Below are 19194 nucleotides of genomic sequence, written 5' to 3'. Positions count from 1 at the left end.
CAGGATTCCAGAGCCAGCCATGCCGAAGGGAAAGGGAGAGGTTTCCAAGCTGAGCCATGCTGGCTCAGGAATTCTGGGAGTTGAAGTCCATGAGTCATAAAAGAGCCAAGGTGGCCTACCCCTGCACTAGATATATAATTTCAAAGGTGTGGTATTCTGAACCTCTTGCCCCTCTTCCATGTCCAGCTCAGGACTGTGCAGCCTCTTAATGTAGCCTTTCTCTGGGAAAGGTCTGGGTTGCCAAAACTCTCCCCCTCTGCTTCTCAAGTGCATGTACAATCACACAATCTTTCCCAAGCTTCAGACAACTGAAGGGATAGAAAGGGACAGAATTGTTCTCCAAGACATTAGGAAGATGATGATGGTCATGGTTGGGAACAAAAGTGACCCAAGTCAAAACAAGAGGAGGAACAGGATATGGAGAAGAGAAGAAGAAAACGTTGGGGGGGGAGGAGGAGGAGGAGGAGGAGGAGGAGGAGGAGAAGAAGAAGAAGAAGAAGAAGAAGAAGAAGAAGAAGAAGAAGAAGAAGAAGAAGAAGAAGAAGAAGAAGAAGAAGAAGAAGAAGAAGAAGAAGAAGAAGAAAGAAAGAGTGGTGGTGGAGGAGGTTGCCATAGTAGATGTGGTCAGTCACAAAACATGTTTGAGGAAAAAACATGATGCTTTGCTAGCTTGCATGGGCCTCATTTGACTCTGATGATGCTCAATATTACTCCAGCAAATCAACTGAAAGGTGTTTTTTTTATAAAAAAGAGAAAGCCATAGAGATAAAAAGAGTTAACCCATCCAGTTATCAAAACTATAGTTTTCTCTAATCAAAGAAAACCATTTGGCCATCTTAGCAGCAGAGCTTTTTTCTTTTTATAAAGGCCACTAGGCTTGTTCAAATCAGATTCGATTCAATTCATTTAGAAAATGAGGTATAATTGAATTGAATATCTAAAACATTTCAACTGGGAAGTATCGACTTGGCTAAGCAAATTGAATCAATGCGAAGTCCAGTTGGATTTGGGTAGAACAGTCTTCTTTGGATCTGCTCGTGTTATTTAATCCAATGTCTATTCAATCTGACAGGCTGATTCAATCTGTCAAATTTGCCCAATCAAAGTGCCAAGATTTGCAATATCTAGTGACAGATTTACAAACAGAGTCTGGAGCTGCAGCAATCTATTGTATTAATTTTAAGAAAAGCCCTGAGCCTCGGGAAATGATTGGAGATACACACTCTGTTTGAAGCTGGGCCTGTGCTATATGCTAGCTAAACCTTTTCTTAGCAAAACACGAAAGAGTTATAGAAAAGATGTTAAGATACCATGCTGCGATGAATAGACATTTAGTAGGAACTTAATTTATTTAACTGGATGTGTGAATACATCAGCCCACGGTCCCTTTCTAAGAATTACTTTATTTATCAGATTGTAATTCTAACTTTATTTTTTATATATAAATAACTCATGGATGCAAACGTACCTAATATTCCTGTTGAAAGAAAATCTTCATCAGGGTCCATTCCAAGTCGGGAATAAACAAAATGGAGGCTGATTTTGAATGAAGGTTGTAGTTTATTGAAGAGCAGAACCACAACAGCATGTGGCTCTGGAGCAGCTGAACAACTGATTTGATGAGTACAAGGATTTTTATACAGTTTTACAGCATTTCGTAAATTGGAGGCTTGCTGTGTGAACATTTGTTATTAGATTTGATGAGCTTGTTTCATGAAGGTTAGCAATGGGACTAAAATACTTACTTCCTTGGTCCTAATCCTGTCAAACACATGTAATTATTTTTACCCCCTTATCTGTAGTCTGTCTATTACAGGGGTCTTCAAACTCAGCCCTTTTGTAACTTGTGGACTTCAACTCCCAGAATTCCTCATCCAGCGTGCCTGGCTGAGGAATTCTGGGAATTGAAGTCCACAAGTCATAAAAGGGCCGAGTTTGAAGACCCTTGGTCTATTACCTCCATTCAGCTCTCTTTGTGAATCAACGGGCCTGATTCAAGGGTTCTGCTTTTCGCAATAGCCAGGGATTTCATGAGAGAAACATTGCTTCTGTTTTCTTTTCTGAGTTTTATTCTTGTGATTTGGGGAGCAAAGTAAAAAGGATTGGGTGTGTGTGTGTGTGTGTGTGTGTGCATTCTTACCACATTTACCCCACAACAAACACCTTGTGTAGTGGATTGGGCTGAGAGAGAGGGACTGGCCCAAAGAAACACAGCCAACTTCCATGTGTAAGGCAGGATTAGAATTCACCAACTCCTGGTGATTGGCCCAAAGTCACCCAACTGGCTTTCATGCCTAAGGGGGAAGTCGAACTCACCATCTCCTCTTACTAGCCTGGTGTCTTAACCACTTGGTCCTGTCATTGCATTGTCAACATTGTGAGCAAATTCCCTTCATTTTTCTCAACAAATCTGCCAGCTATTAAGACCCGAGAATGATGGCAGGTAGGGGAGTAAACAAAATTGGATTTCAAAATTGGATATTTTTTTTATTGACGTTGTTGGTTGACTTGCTGCATTGCAAAAGAAGAAGACTTGTCGCATATTCCTCCCACACCACAAAGGCTTTTGTTATGGGAGGTATACTGTATATAATACATGAAACAGCTTATTGATGCACATCAAAACTTTAGAGATACATTGCGATTCTCAGAGGTCTGCACAGAATCTCACCTTTAAGAGTCTGTGCTTCTCTATCCATAATTACAAAGTTCAAATGATGTTTCAGGGAACTGAAATAGTAATACTTGGAATATTCCTGGTATGGTAATGAATTTCTTTTTCTGTATTCTGTAATCCTGGGTGGTTTGACCAAGCAAATACAAGCCTTAAATATAACATGGCTCCAAATATAATCTGAAATGTAAATATGCATCACCCATGTTTACATGCAGGTAGTCCTTAACTTATGGCCACAATTCAGCCTCACATTCCATTGCTAAGCAAGACAGTTGTTAAGTGAATTTTGCTCCATTTTTATGACCTTTCTTGCCACAGTTATTAAGTGAATCGCTGCAGTTGTCAAGTTAGTAACCCGGTTATGAAGTGAATCTGGCTTCCCCATTGAGTTTGTTTGTCAGAAGGTCCCAAAAGGAAATCACATGACCCCGGGATGCTGCAACCGTCAAAAATACGAGTCAGTTGCCAAGCATCTGAATTTTGACTATGTAGCCGTGGGGAAGCCGCAATGGCCGTAAATGTGAAAAATGGTCATAAGTCACTCCAGTGCCGTTGTAATTTCAAACGGTCCTTAAATGAACTGTTGTTCATCACATGACTCACTGCAACTGTCGTAAATGTGAACCAGTTTTCAAGCTTCCAAATTTTGATGACATGACCATGGGGTGGCTACAACAGTCGTACGTCTGAAAAATCATTATAGGTCACTTTTTTCAATGCAGTGTAACTTCAAACAATCATTAAATGAATGGTTGTGAGTCGAGAACTAACTGTGTGTTGCATATCAGCACTGGTTGACCAGCCATGAAGGCTGTAGAAACAATATTCAGATATCGTGATGTGTCTATATCTATAAAGATTAGAGTTGTGCTATTCTCTACGGCACTCTTGGGAAGCCAAAGATAGACTTTGAAAGGGATAAGGAGAGTGTTGATTCTTTTGAATTTTGGTATTGGAGAAAACACTTGTGAATCCTATGGATCATAGACAAAATCGATCCAGGATTCTCAGTCCCGACCAGACTCAAATTATCATATCTTTTGATACACGGTCTTAGGCTCTAAAGAAGTCTGTAAGGTCCCAGTGACCAATCCAGACTGGATTTCCCTGTCATTTTTATATTGTTACAAGAAGAATAGAATAAAGTTGGAAGGGATCTTGGAGGTCTTCTAGTCCAGCCCCCTGTTCAAGCAGGAGACCCTATACCATTTTAGACAAGTGACTATCCACTCTCTTCTTAAAAACCTCCAGTGATGGAGCTGTTCTGTACCAGCCTGCTACCGGCCTTGCAGAAAAGGCAACCCCTTTACAGACGGCAAGAGGCTGGAATACGTCTGCCAAATTTATTACAAAAACAAACAAGACACGAACCAAGATACAGGAGCTTTGAAACACTATCTGAGCGGTTGCTTTCAGCAAACCAGCCCTCCCCACACAAGTCCTTTATAAAGAGTTCAGGGCGTGGCTTCTCTCTCCCTCCTTCCGAGAAGCCCCATTGCCTTCCTCTGTTTACTCCTACTTGACTGCCTCCTGCGTCGGGCGTCCTTGAACAGGGCCAGCTGTGGGTCATCTTCATCCACGCTGTCAGGCTCACACAGCTGGGTCTCCACCAGGTAGGAGGGGCCTGGCTGGGGGCTCTGCGGAGCCTCAAAGCCAACATCAGCAAGTTCTTCAACACCCCCCTCCTCCCCCTCATCTGAGTTATCCGACCCAACTGCCGAACCCACAGGCTGACCCTGAATCACAACAGGAGCGTCCACGATTTCTGGAGGCAAGCTGTTCCACTGGTTAATTGTCCTCACTGTCAGGAAGTTTTTCTTTAATTCCAGGTTGGTTTTCTCTTTGGTCAGTTTCTTGTTCTTCCCTCTGGTGGTTTGGTGAATAACGTGACACCCCCTCTTCTTTGTGGCAGCCCCTCAATTACTGGAACACTGCCATCATGTCACCCCTATTTCTTCTTTTCTTTAGACTGGCCAAACCCAAATCCTGCAGCCGTTCTTCATATGTTTTGGTCTCCAGGCCTTTGATCATCTTAGTTGCTCTTCTCTGAACTTTTTCCAAAGTCTCAACATCTTTTTTGTGGCATGGTGACCAAAATTGGTTGCAGTATTCCAGGTGTGGTCTTACTAGGGCTTTGTAAAGCAGTACTAATACTTCACGTGATCTTGATTCTATGCCTCTGTTTATACAACCCAGGATTGTGTTAGCTTTTTTGGCTGCTGTTCATAAGTCATTGAATCAGAAAGTACTAGGGCCTGAAGGGACCTTGGAGGTCATCTATTCCAACCCCCCCTGCCTAAGGTAGGAGTCTTTCAAACAGTTGCCCAATCTTTTCTTGAACACCTCCAATGATGGAGTACCAAATACAAATAGAAACAAAGATAATAGGGGGATCCGAGGGGGAAAAAAGAAAGGGAAAAACAGGTGTGAGATAAAAGGAAATGGGAAAACAGCAATTTCCAACTTTTTTCAGGGCAGGGCAATAGAATACTAAATAAAGTTAGAACTTCAACTTTTTACTTTACATATTTAGGAAGTATTAGCCATTTCCATAACAAGAAGTTAATCTAATCCCCAAAATCTAAATCAAAGTTTCTTTTTTTTCCTCTGTTTTGAGTATAAAGTCCAGAAGCGATTTCTAATAATTTATCCATTCTCATTTTAATTTCTGATATTTTTATTCCTGAACAATCTTTGGAAATTATATTGATGTTGAGAATAACTTCACAACTCTTTTCTAATGTGTCTGTGTGTGTGTGTGTGTGTGTGTGTGTGTGTGTGTGTGTGTGTGTAAGAGAAGCTTAGAATAAGCTCTACTCAGAGATATCCAATTTTAGGGAGAAAATGTTGGCCTGTTAAGGCAGACCATTGATGAAACAGGAGCATATGCAGATGGTCCTCACCTTACAACCACAATTGAGCCAAACATTCTGTTGTTAAATAAGACAGTGGCTAATTGAGTTTTGCCCCATTTGTCCGACATTTCCTGCCACACTTGTTAAGCCAATCGCCGCCATTATGAAGTTAGTAACACGGTTGGGTTAAGTGAATCTGGATTCCCCATTCCTTTGCTTGTCAGAAGGTTCAAAAGGGGATCACATGATCTTGGGTCATGGCAACTGTCATTACATACACACCAGTTGCCAAGCATCCAAGTTTTGATCGTGTGACCCTGAGGCTGCTGTAAGAGTTGTCATTGTGAAAGGTGGTCACAAATCACTTTTTCAGGGCTGTTGTAGCTTCAGTCGCTAAGCAAATCTTCTCTTCCTCTCTCATTTCTAGCTTCAGTTGCAGTCACTGCAAATTGTGTGCAGCACTTCTTGGCCGGAAGAGGACCGGTGTTGTGAGATACCAGCTTCGGTAAGAACGGAGAGAAAGAAGTAAATTAGTTTGGCTCGCTAGATGAAGTTCTGAAAAAAAAAGTACAATTACTACTAGATTTTCCAATGACTTTTGAGAGGTGAGGTTCCACAGCATCCCTTCAAAGCACCAGTATGGGCTTCTGACTTAACAGCTGAAAGTAGACAGAGGTAAAGAGAAGCAAAGGAGAGGGCCAACGTGTTATGTTCCACAGTGCAGCCTTTGTCTTCGTGCGGTAAGAGTCACATTGCTCTTTTTTTTTTATTTCAGAGGGACGAAGAAGCTTGTCCCAGCCTGCTTCCTTCCTGCACCTGCACATCTGGCATCCCAGGACTTCCTGGTCCCCCAGGCCCTCCGGTAAATGAAGCATTCAGCAATGCTTTGCAGGAAGAAAAATAGGTGGTTGATTCCTTATAGGCAAACATCAGCCTGCTTCATGCAAAAAGAATTACACCGGCCGTGCTCTGTTGAACAAAAAGTAAATACGGGTCACATCGCCTCTCTCTGAGTTGCCATATCATCAAAGAGAGGAACAGCCACCCCGATATCCTGAATAAGAGTACACAGATATGCAGTTGCTGGGCTAATTCATATATAAAAATGCACATAAAGGAGATAATTTCTAAAGTTTAAAAGAATATGATACCGGTAGTGCTTGTTCTGCTTCAAGCAAAGGAGGGGGCTATGGAAAGGATTTCATGCAGATTACTTTAATTCATCAGGCAATCTCTAAACATTAACTCACAGTTACCGAGGAGATTCTTCTGAAGTACATTTCATAATCTGGTCCCAACACGTAGGTGAAAAGAAACAGTATTTCCCATGTTGAAGGAGCAAAAGGCTCCCGTGGCTGGCTGGAATTCATTAAAGCACATGCAGGTTTGCACATAGCCAGCAATCCCAGGTATCCAAATGGAAGTCCCTCCCAGTGGCCAATCCGAAACACAGATGTGACCAAGTAACTTAAAACTACATTCCCCAAGAGGCTATCCCTTAAGGGGACAGTTCTTAATTCCTAAAATAGCTGTTTACTCTGACCAGCACAGTCCTTGACTTACAATCAAAATTGAGCTCAAAATTTCTGTTATGAAGCAGGACATTTGTTAAATGAATTTTGTCCCATTTTATGACCTTTCTTGCTGCAGTAGTTAAGTAAATCAGGGCAGTTGAAAAGTTAATGATCTGGTGGTTAAGTGAGTCTGGCTTGCCCGTTGACTCTGATTGTCAGAAAGTCGCAAAAGATGATCGCATGACCCTGGGACATTGCAATCATGAAAAATGTGAGTCAGTTGCCAAGCAACTGAATTTTGATTATGTGACCCTGGGGATGCTGAAATGGCCATAAGTGTGAAAAATGGTCATAAGTCACTTCGGTGCCATTGTAATTTCAAACGGTCACTAAAATGAACTGTTGTAAATCGAGGACTACTGTATCCTGAAAACGGAGACACCGACTCATAGTTACTAGGCTAATTCACATGCAAAATAGCACACAAAGAAGATAATTTCTAACATTTAAAAAGAATACAATACATTTATCATGGCGGAGCAGAGTTTTTTTTTTCAATTTTGGCAACTTATAGATGGGTGGACTTCAACTCTCATAATTTCCTAGCCAGCATGGCTGACTCGTGAATTCTGGGAGTTGACGTCCACACATCTTAAAGTTGCCACGGTTGAGAAACGTTGGGCTGTAGGAAAGGAAACAACCGTGGACAGCTGCAGCATTAAATCTAACTGATCCACCGAGTTTGGCTTTGAATGCTTATCGTTGTACGACACCCTGGCAGGTTCCTGCAGCAGCTGTGAGATTTTGGTAAGCGCAGAATGGCCAATTCCAAGCAGCTGGCCTGAGGTGGGTTGCACGTGGCAAACTGCACAACCAATAGAATGGATGTCAATAGAAGAAATATCTGCCTTGACTTCCCTCCAACTTCTGTGGTCTGCATGCAGCACAGAGATGGCATGTCTGCCTACACCAGAGGTCTTCAAACTCGGCCCTTTTATGACTCATGGACTTCAACTCCCAGAATTTCTCAGCCAGGCATGCTGGCTGAGGAATTCTGGGAGTTGAAGTCCATGAGTCATAAAAGGGCCGAGTTTGAAGACCCCTGGCCTACACAGTTCTCAATCATAAAGCGCCTTCTGCCCTGGAAAATAGATCATGATGCAGGAAGTGCTTTATGATTGAGAACTGTGTAGGCAGACATGCCATCTCTGTGCTGCATGCAGACCACAGAAGTTGGAGGGAAGTCAAGGCAGATATTTCTTCTATTGACATCTCTTCTTGAGTGGCAGTACAGAAATCCTAAACACTCATTTAGGAAACAATATTCTGCTCAGTGGGTTAGGACACTGAGCTTGTCGATCAGAAGGTCGGCAGTTTGGCAGGTCGAATCCCGAGTGCTGCGTAACAGAGTGAGCGCCTGTTACTCGTCCCAGCTTCTGCCAACCTAGCAGTTCGAAAGCACGTCAAAATGCAAGTAGAAAAATAGGGACCACTACGGTGGGAAGGTAACAGTGTTCCATGCGCCTTTGGCATCTAGTCATGCCAGCCACATGACCACAGAGACGTCCTCGGACAAGCGCTGGCTCTTCAGCTTTGAAACGGAGATGAGCACCGGCCCCTAGAGTCAGAAACGACTAGCACACATGTGTGGGGGAACCTTTACCTTAAAGATACTATAAATTTCTAGGATGGAAATAGATTGGCTTCAGCCAAAGAAAACTGGCCCTAGAGTTGGAAACAACTAGCACGCATGTGCGGGGGAACCTTTACCTTTATCTTTAGAAGGCCAGATCCTGAAGCTAAAACTCAAATACTTTGGCCACCTAATGAGAAGGAAGGACTCACTGGAGAAGAGCCTAATGCTGGGAAAGATTGAGGGCAAGAGAAGAAGGGGACGACAGAGAATGAGGTGGCTGGATGGAGTCACTGAAGCAGTAGGCGTGAGCTTAAATGGACTCCAGAAGATGGTGGAGGACAGGAAGGCCTGGAGGAACATTGTCCATAGGGTCGCGATGGGTCGGACACGACTTCGCAGCTAACAACAACAACATTCTATTTATCTATTGGACAGAAAGGGAAAATATAAACTCGGGAAAAGGAAATATTTGTAGTTCAATGTGGAAGAGAACAATTTCAGAAGTAGAAGACAATCTCCACAGTTGGGGGTTGAAAGGTGCTCTCTGAGTGTGGTTGTTTTCATGTAGACATTTCATGACCTTGCTAGGTAACATCTTCAGTGCTGGAAGGGAGTGGGGTTTTCCTCTGTGTATATGTGCAGTAGCTTGCTCAGAAACAAACAATAGACTACAGACAGTCCCTGACTTACAACCACAATTGAACCCCAAATCTCTTGTCTGAGATGGTACAGGTTCTCCTGCTTGAGCAGGGGGCTGGACTAGAAGATCTCCAAGGTCCCTTCCAACTCTATTCTATTCTATTCTATTCTATTCTATTCTATTCTATTCTATTCTATTCTATTCTATTCTATTCTATTCTATTCTATTCTATTCTATTCTATTCTAGGACCTACCAAGAAGAAAACAATATTCACACAAGCACTGACAGAGCAAGCTGTGGCATATAAACAGAGAGCAAATTTCACTTCTTTCTAGCACTGATGATATTACCTAGTTAGGTGATGAAACGTTTGCAAGAAAACACCAAGCACAGAGACCACCAAGGACCCCACAATGAAAGTTATGTTAAGAGTAAATTCGTAAAAAGAAATTTGGAAGTTGTTTTTTTTAATCATCCTTTTTTTCTTTCTTTCCTCTCTGCACTGTTTCTCTTTCTCTTATCTTAATTATTAGTTTCAGCTAGTTTTTATCTTTCTTGTTTAAAAATCTGATTAAGTCATCGATGAAAATGATGAAACCATCTGGAGGCTGGGTAGAAAAAGGAAGATTATTGAAATGAGTTACCAACAGCTTCCCTTGTTCAGATAATTTTTTTTTGCTCTTAAGCCAACTAGGATATCATCAGGCCTTGTATTAAACAACATTTGTTGTTTTCATTTTGCATGTTTGTTATAATTGGAAGCTACCTTCTGTGGCTTAGCATATGGTGGGAATTTAGTTGTGGCTTATTTAATAGACTGATTAATGCAATTTCTGGTCTTCTAAGCTATCCAGAACTACACAAGTAAGATGCATTACCATAAAAAACTGAAATAAATAAATGTCCTGATAAATGTCATTTTCTAATGAACTTAAATAATCAGAATGACTATTTAAATCTGCTTCATTTTTTTAAAATCCCATTTATATCCCGCCCTTCTCCGAAGACTCAGGGCGGCTTACAATCTAAAGCACAAATCAATGTGCTTAGCAATAGCCTTCATTCTATGTATATGCCTGCTTATTAGAGCTTTTGGGCCCCCCCAAGCGGCATTATTACAAAGTCAGCTTAATTGCCCCCAACAATCTGAGTCCTCTTTTTACCTACCTCGGAAGGATGGAAGGCTGAGTCAACCTTGAACCTGGTGGGACTCGAACCTGCACTAATTGCAAGCAGCTGGTGTTACTTAAGGAGGCATTAGCCTACTGCTCCACCAAGTTACAAGGCCAGAAGGTTTAGGTAACAGAAAAGCAAGTTGTCTTGAAGTGGCCTTAGTCTTCTGAGGTTACAGGCAGTCCTCGACTTACAACAGTTCATTTAATGACCCTTCAAAATTTCAACTGCACTGAAAAAAGTGAGTTGTTCTTCATACGGCCGTTGCAGGATCCCCAAAATTCAGATGCCTAGCAACCGGCTCATATTTATGACGGTTGCCGCGTCCCAGGGTCATGTGATCAGCTTTCGCGACTTTCTGATAAGCAAAGTCAATGAATAAGCCAGACTCGCTTAACAGCCGTGTTGCTAACTTAACCATTACGGTGATTCACTTAACAACTATGGCAAGAAAGGTCGCAAAATGGGGCAAAATTGACTTTTAACAACTATCTCGCTTAGCAACAGAAATTTTGGGCTCAGCTGTGACTGTAAGTCAAGGACTACCTTTAGTGGATAACTTTTAACATGTCTCTTTGTCTTTAAGGATTACATTTGGATAGTCCTTCAAATACAGGATATATTTAAAGACAGGATTGTCCTCTGTATGCTGTGGCATTGACCCCTAAAACCTCAAATCAAATTTTGATGAGAATTGGATGGTTATTCAAGTGGATTTCAATGAAAGCCACAGGCATTTTGATTCAGATTTGCAAGATGTCTTAGATGTGAAAGGATGAAGGCGTCCTTCAGTTAGTACCGTATTTTCCCCAAAATAAACCCTAACTGGAAAATGAGCCCTAATGCGTCTTTTGGACCAAGAATTAATATAAGACCAGGCCTTATTTTCAGGGAAATAGGGTTTCAAATTTAACAAATATCGAAACGTCAGGATTGATTCCCCCGTGGTATATTTGAGATAGTTCAAAGGAAGCAGAACAGGTTTCGTGTAGGAACTCTTAATTCAAGATCCACATTTGAGGCCACGTCTGGAATACTATGGTATGTCCACTTTTGGTTAAAGGTAAAGGTAAAGGTTCCCCCGCACATGCGTGCTAGTCGTTTCCGACTCTAGGGGCCGGTGCTCATCTCCGTTTCAAAGCCAAAGAGCCAGCACTTGTCCGAGGACGTCTCCGTGGTCATGTGGCCGGCATGACTAGACGCCAAAGGTGTATGGACACACTGTTACCTTCCCACCGTAGTGGTCCCTATTTTTCTACTTGCCTTTTGACGTGCTTTCGAACTGCTAGGTTGGCAGAAGCTGGGATGAGTAACAGGCGCTCACTCTGTTACGCGGCACTCAGGATTTGACACGCCAAATTGCCGACCTTCTGATCGACAAGCTCAGGGTCCTAACCCACTGAGCCACTGCGTCCCTCCACTTTTGGTTACCATGGTACAAAAAAGATGCTGAGGCTCTAGAAAAAGTGCAGAGAGAAGCAACCAAGATGATTAGGGGTCTGGAGGCTAAACCACACGACGATCGAGGGAACGAGGTATGTCAAGTCTAACAAAGAGAAGGACTAGGGGTGATATGAGAGCATCTCCCAGTACTTCAAGGGCTTCCACAGGGAAGAGGGCTTCAATTTATTCTCCAAAGCACTGGAGGGCAGGACAAGAAATGATGGGTGGAAGTTCATCCAAGGGATCTCCAGCCTGGAAATAAGGAGGAATTTTCTGACAGTGAGAATAATTAACCCCTGAAATAGCTTGCCTCCTGGAGTTATGGGTGCTCCATTGCTGAAGAAGAGGAAGGATTGGACAATTTTTTTTTCTGGGATGGTATAAGGACCCCTGCCTTGGGCGGGGGGGGGGGGTTGGACTAGAAGACCTCCAGGGTCCCTTCCAGCCCTATGATTCTACTGTATGGTAAGTGGATCTTAGAGCTAATGATAATAATGATTTCCCTGCCTAGTGTTCAGCAAAACCAGAGTTTTGAAAATCATCCTTTTTTTTTCCAAATGCCATCTCTTTATCTCTCAAAGGGTAATGGATGTTCTTCAAACAATGACACTAGGACACACACTCACACTCACACACACACACACACACAGAGAGAGAGAGAGAGAGAGAGAGCACAAATGAAATGAATAACAGGAGACCCCTACCCCTGAATCAACTCTTTGTAATCAAAGCTTGTGTGTTGTCAACTGACTTTCCAGTTGTGCGTCTGTGCTGGGAATGCAAAGCCGCCTCTGTTCAGCTCTGGCTAAGATGAGTCAATAATTCAAAGGATTTCTTTTAAAAAAAAACCCAAAACAAAATAAAAGCAAGGGGGCCAGGTTGCAAATGTCTCCTGAACACCCTCAAAGGCTGTGTTGCTGGCAGGGTGGCTTCTGCAATAAATGAAGTTGGAAGGATTTCTGCCTCTCTCCCTCCCTCCCTCCCTCCCCCTCCCCATTACATAGAAAGCCTGGGACTGCACTCTTTTATGCTAGCCATTTTGGTTGCGAGTGACTGGAATACAGATGAGGGCTGACGAAGTCCAGAGTACTTTGCGAAATGAGAATGGGAGACACACGTCCACCTATTACTGTAATAAGCCACTCTCCTTTGTATGTCTGTGTTCACATTTAACAAAGTTCCCCGCATCTGGCATGACAAAATAAAGGCATGCAGAGTTAAGAGTGCTATTTCCCATTGTTGGGAAATGGAGGCTGGATGGTTGCCAAGGTCAAGTTTTCAGCTGTTCTCCCAGGCCAGGGGTGTCAAACTCGCAACGTCACGTGACGTGTTGTGACATATCGGGACTTTTTTCTCCCCATTGCTGGCAATGGGCTGGGTGCGGTTTCAGCATGACGCATCCGGCCTGTGGGCCGGCAGTTTGACACCCTCTGTCCTATGCCGAGAACAGCAGATCAATAACAGAATAACAGAGTTGGAAGGGACCTTAGAGGTCTTCTAGTCCAACCCCTTGCTTTGCTAATACTCTATGAAGATATTTCTGAATTTGGAGTCTTATCTTCCAAAGCGTTAGCTTTCACATTTCTCGTGAGTCGGAGAAATAGAAAGTGGAAGAGGATATTTGATGCCTTGGAGAAGTAATTGTCCATAAACAGCTGTATCTTAACCCAGTCCTTCTTTTTAAATCAGGAATTCATTCTGTGAATTTGTCTTCTTTCTGCAGGGCAATCCTGGGAGAAGGGGTCTCCAGGGAGAACAGGGGGACCCTGGCCCCAAGGTACGTTGTGTGACATCAGAGCTGATCAATAATTTACTGAGGGGGAGAATGTTGTTGTTGTTTGTTTTTGTTAGCTGCGAAGTCATGTCTAACCCATCGCGACCCAATGGACAACGTTCCTCCAGGCTTTCCTGTCCTCTACCATCTTTTGGAGTCCATTTAAGCTCACGCCTCCTGCTTCAGTGACTCCATCCAGCCACCTCATTCTCTGTCGTCCCATTCTTCTCTTGCCCTCAACCTTTCCCAGCATTAGGCTCTTCTCCAGTGAGTCCTTTCTTCTTCTCATGAGGTGGCCAAAGTATCTGAGTTAATTTCCTGTGGAGGTACTCAGTCCCCGAGGTCATAGTTGTCTCAAAGGTGTGGTTTTTTTCAAAAGGCAACTGGGCTGTATTTTCCTTGAGGAAGAAGAAGTTTCACTTCTCCTTCAAGAAGCTTCATCGGGTCTGGCAGGATGGTAGAAGCGATGGAAGGATATGAAGGATACAAAGGTACATAGGATACAACGGTAGGAAGGTCAAAAACTAAGCCTTCTGTTGCCTCCATCATCCTGCCAGAATTGATGAAGCTTCTTGGATGAGAAGCGAAGTGCATTCTTCTTCTTCCTCAGAGGGAAAAAAAAACCAGTCCCAGTTGCCTTTTGAAAAAGTACGTTTGAGTCAACCAACATCTATTTCTATTAATTCCTCTACTAGTGTCTGGGACCAGGTCAAAGGACCAGGTCAAAGTTCAGTTAAACTGATTTATTGCTATAGTCCAGGCTCAAGAATCTTCTCAGTTAATGATTAGTATCTCCTTAGAGTTAGACAAGGGTCAATGATACTCAAGGCGGCTTGGACTTAGTTCACTTGTGGCTATGTAGGATTCTAGGCTGTTAGTCCTGCTTTATACTCCTTTGGTAAGACCACACTTGGCACACAGCATGCTGTTCTGGGCACTACAATACAAAAAAGATGTTTAGAAAGAGTGCAGAGGAGAGCAACAAAGCTGATTAGGGTGCTGAAGGCTAAGCCATACAATGAACACAAGAACTAGGTATGTCTAGTCCAGGGGTAGGCAACCTGGGCTCTTTTATGACTCGTGGACTACAACTCCCAGAATTCCTGAGTCAGCTATGCTGAGGGGAAAGGAAGAGGTTTCCAAGCTAAGCCATGCTGGCTCAGGAATTCTGGGAGTTGAAGTCCGCGAGTCATAAAAGAGCCAAGGTTGCCTACTCCTGGCCTAGGCCTAGGCCGCTTTAGGACTCATGGACTTTAACTCCCAGAATTCCTGAGCCAGCCATGCTGAGGGGAAAGGGAGAGGTTTCCAAGCTGAGCCATGCTGGATCAAGAATTCTGGGAGTTGAAGTCCGCGAGTCATAAAAGAGCCAAGATTGCCTACCCCTGGTCTAGTCTAATGAAGAGAAGGACTAGGGTGACATGATAGCAGTCTTCCAATATTTGGGAAGCTGTCACAAAGAAGAGGGAAACAACCTCTTCTCCAAAGCACCTAGAAATCCAACTAGAATTAAGGAGATATTTCCTGACAGTAAGAACAATTGATCAGTGGAATGGGTTACCTCCGGAAGTTGTGGGTGCTCCAACACTGCAAGATTTTAAGAAGAGATTGGACAGTCATCTATCCAAAATGGTATAGGGTGTGCTGCTTGAATAGGGTGTTAGACTAGAACAGGGCTTTTCAACCAGTGGTATGGGTACCACCTGTGGTACATTGGCACCTGGCAGGTGGTACAAGACCATGCTAGAAAAGTCATAGCGGGGATGGGGAATGAGCTGAACCGGTGGCAGCACTGCACAAGCCTGAGCGAGAGACGGCTGGAGCTGCAGGGCTGTCAGGGCTCAGCAGAAGTGCCAGGATCAGCGCCAGGCTCCAGCTGGAGCTCGGCGCTGATCCTGGTGCTTCTGCTGAGCCCTGAAGAAGCACCAATCAGCTGGGAAACAGCACTGATCCTGGCGGTTCTGCTGAACCTAGAAGAAGTGCCGATCAGCTGAAATGTTGCAGCATCTCCAGATGCTTGGCAACTGATTCATTATTTATGACGGTCACAGTGTCCCAGGGTCATGTGAAGTGATCAAAACCTGCTGCAACCACCCAGCAGAGGGGGAAGGAATAAAAACCATACACCCCCCCAACACACACACACAATGCCAATCCTCAACAGAATTGCTCACAACAGTGAAAAACTTGGACAGGAGGAAGAGAGCTGCCGGGCGGGCAGGCAGGTGTCTTGCTCGGCTGTGGCTTGGGAGGGGGCACTTTTTTCAGTGCCATTGTAACTTTGAACAGTCAGTAAGCGAACTGTTGTAAGTCGAGGACTACCTGTACTTCATCACTTTTTCCCTTTTTTTTTTTTTTGGTCATCCAGTTTTTGACATCTTGCTAGGTGACTGGTGGTACTCGGATGTTGCCATATTCTAAAAGTGGCACAATGGGTGAAAAGCTTGAAAAGCCCTGGTCTAGAAGACCTCCAAGTTTCCTTCCAACTCTGTTATCCCTCTTTTCACCTCACCCCTGCCCTCCTTCTCCCACATCTGGATATTTTTGGCTTTTAGATGATATGTTTTCAATCGGGAGAAATCCTTATAACCTGTATCAGAAGAAAAAACGTGTTATAGTCCCATTTGTTTGCTTTGTAGCCTCAACTGATCAAACTTTTAGGTTCTATGGTGGAAGAGGACTCATGAAATGGGATAGCAGTCCATGACTAAGAAAACATATTGGAGCCACGCAGTGAAGTCCATACACAATCACGAAAGCTCACTGAAAAACTTTGCACCGCTCCCAAAGTTGCTTTTCCAAAAGGCAACTGGACCATGTCTATGGAGATTCTCAGTCATCCAGGTCACAGTTGTCCCAAAGATGCTTTTTTCAAGAGGCAACTGGACTTCCTTGTTTTTCTTTGAAGACGTTTCGCTTCTCACCCAAGAAGCTTCTTCAGCTCTGACTGGATGGTGGGGAACGGAAGGATTTATACTCCTTGCAGACAGCTGGTCATTTGCATCCTTTTAGAGCAGAGGTCTTCAAACTCGGCCCTTTTATGACTCATGGACTTCAACTCCCAGAATTCCTCAGCCAGTGTGCCTGGCTGAGGAATTCTGGGAGTTGAAGTCCATGAGTCATAAAAGGGCCGAGTTTGAAGACCCCTGTTTTAGAGAGTTTGTTGAGGCCACCTGGAGACTTATCTGTGTTGTCAGGGTCACCTAAGTAGTGCAAATGGGTGCAGGGGCCTTCTTGGAACTGTTGAAAGGACCGTGTTGTGGCCTGGAGACAGATGATGTCGTATCCCTCCCCCTCTGTTGAGAGAGGGCTGTTCAGTTTTGAGATAGATGGTGTCTTTATTTATTTATTTATTTATTTATTTATTTATCTATCTATCTATCTATCTATCTATCTATCTATCTATCTATCTATCTATCTATCTATCTATCTATCTATCCATCCATCCATCCATCCATCTATTTATTTATTTATTTATTTATTTATTTATTTATTTATTTATTTATTTATTATTTAAATTTCTATACCGCCCTATTCCCGTAGGACTCAGGGCGGTTTACAGGGAAAAATTTTAAAATACATAACATACAAAGTTAAAATCGATTAAAACTAAGATTAAATTAAGTCCCTGTATTTAAACTAAAACCCCATTAATAAATAATTAAAACCCCTCAGTCTGGGCCAAACGGCTCAAAAAAACCAGGTTTTCAAGTCCCGGCAAAATGAGCGAAGGTCGGGGGGCGGTCCTAAGCTCCGTGGGAAGTCGGTTGCAAAGGGCCGGTGCGCCCACAGAGAACGCCCTTCCCCTGGGAGTGACCCCTCTTCCAAAGCAGATGGCCTCAGTGACTCTCTCAAAGGAGGCAAATGACCAGCTGTCTGCAAGGAGTATAAATCCTTCCATTTCCCCACCATCCAGTCAAAGCTGAAGAAGCTTCTTGGATGAGAAGTGAAACCTCTTCAAGGAAAAACAATGAAAGTCCAGTTGCCTCACCAAAAAGCATCTCTGGGGCAAGTGGGCTTTGTTTTTTTCTTACAGACATTTTGCTTCTCATCCAAGAAGCTTCTTCAGTTCTGACTGAGGAACTGTCAGTTCTGACAGGCAGAACGGAAGAAGCTCCTTGGATGAGAAGCCAAACTCTTCAAGGAAAAACAAAGAAAAGTCCAGTTGCCTTTTGAAAAAGCAACCATGGGACAACCATGACCTGGATAACAGAATCTCCATCCATATTTGCACCGGCCGTTGCCTCCCAGCCCAGCCTAAGATCCTTATGTAAGCTCCTGATGGAAAAATGGACATTAATCTAGGAAATAAATTCCTTGCTTACACAACACTAGCATGTCTCAGAGTAAGATCCAGTCAATTCTTCCCAGCATGTAGTTCTTTTCTGCGCACAGTGGAAATAATTCAAATACACAATGACTTTCCCCAGTTGGCTGCAATAATATTCTTTGGGAAGGAACAATTGATTTTCCTAAATTCAGATGGAGCCCTTATTCTCTTCCTTATCATCCAAAACTCATGAACTGAAGCGGATGGAGATATAAAAATCACTGGGTTTCCTAAAAATTCTGTTCCTCAGCTTAGGAAGGTTGTTCTGAAATTCTGCGTACCACTTTTTTTCAACATCTAAGTCTTGCCTAGGGACGCGGTGGCTCAGTGGGTTAGGACGCTGAGCTTGTCGATCAGAAGGTCGGCAGTTTGGCGGGTCGAATCCTGAGTGCCGCGTAGCAGAGTGAGCGGCTGTTACTCGTCCCAGCTTCTGCCAACCTAGCAGTTCGAAAGCACGTAAAAAATGCAAGTAGAAAAATAGGGACCACTACGGTGGGAAGGGAACAGCGTTCCTCCGTGCGCCTTTGTCGTCTAGTCATGCCGGCCACATGACCACGGAGACGTCCTCGGACAAGCGTTGGCTCTTCGGCTTTGAAACGGAGATGAGCACCAGCCCCTAGAGTCGGAAACGACTAGCACGCATGTGCGGGGGAACCTTTATACCTTTACCTTTTAAGTCTTGCCTGGGAGGACCTCAAAGTGGGATTAAAATCCTGAAGTTATTATTTAGGTTTCTTGGGCCTGAATTAGTCGTTCAGATGCCTCCCAACATGCTGCAGCCTGGTTCCTTATTTTCATTGTCTCCTTTTAGCAAAATAAGTAAAGGGGAAAACACAGATTTCCCCTAAAAGATCCATTAAACAAGGCAATATATGCAGCTCTTTCGAAAGTTTCTGCAGTGGAATTTTTTCTACTCCATTTGACAAGACAGTAGAACGAGACTGGGATGTACTTAAGGGAACAATTCCCAATTAATCTATTATACTGGAACACTGTTTTTGTTCTTTTTATTATTGCTGTGTGAGTCAGAAAGTGGCTGCCTTTTGTAAGGCTAGGTCGGAATGACCTTGGGAGATGGAGGGAAGAGAAGCTGCTAGACAACAATCAGATAACAGAGAGGGGAGCTCTCCGTTGCAAAATGGGCAAAGGTTGCT

At 43.4% G+C, this 19194-nt stretch overlaps 1 protein-coding gene across 1 annotated transcript in view; it reads left to right on the top strand.

Moving 5' to 3' along the window:
* The window catches only part of COL20A1 (collagen type XX alpha 1 chain), a gene marked incomplete at its 5' end in the record, with an annotated part of 168770 nt that overhangs the window by 103559 nt on the left and 46017 nt on the right, over positions 1-19194 (top strand). Inside the window, 3 exons of the mRNA XM_083358223.1 lie at positions 5960-6037; positions 6308-6394; positions 13663-13716. Coding sequence (XP_083214349.1) covers positions 5960-6037; positions 6308-6394; positions 13663-13716 — 219 coding nt within the window. The remainder of the gene's footprint in view (positions 1-5959; positions 6038-6307; positions 6395-13662; positions 13717-19194) is intronic.

This window comes from Vipera ursinii (assembly GCF_947247035.1).
Source record: "Vipera ursinii genome assembly, chromosome: 3".
NCBI lineage: Eukaryota > Metazoa > Chordata > Lepidosauria > Squamata > Viperidae > Vipera > Vipera ursinii.
This window is presented reverse-complemented; position numbering and strand designations above follow the sequence as displayed.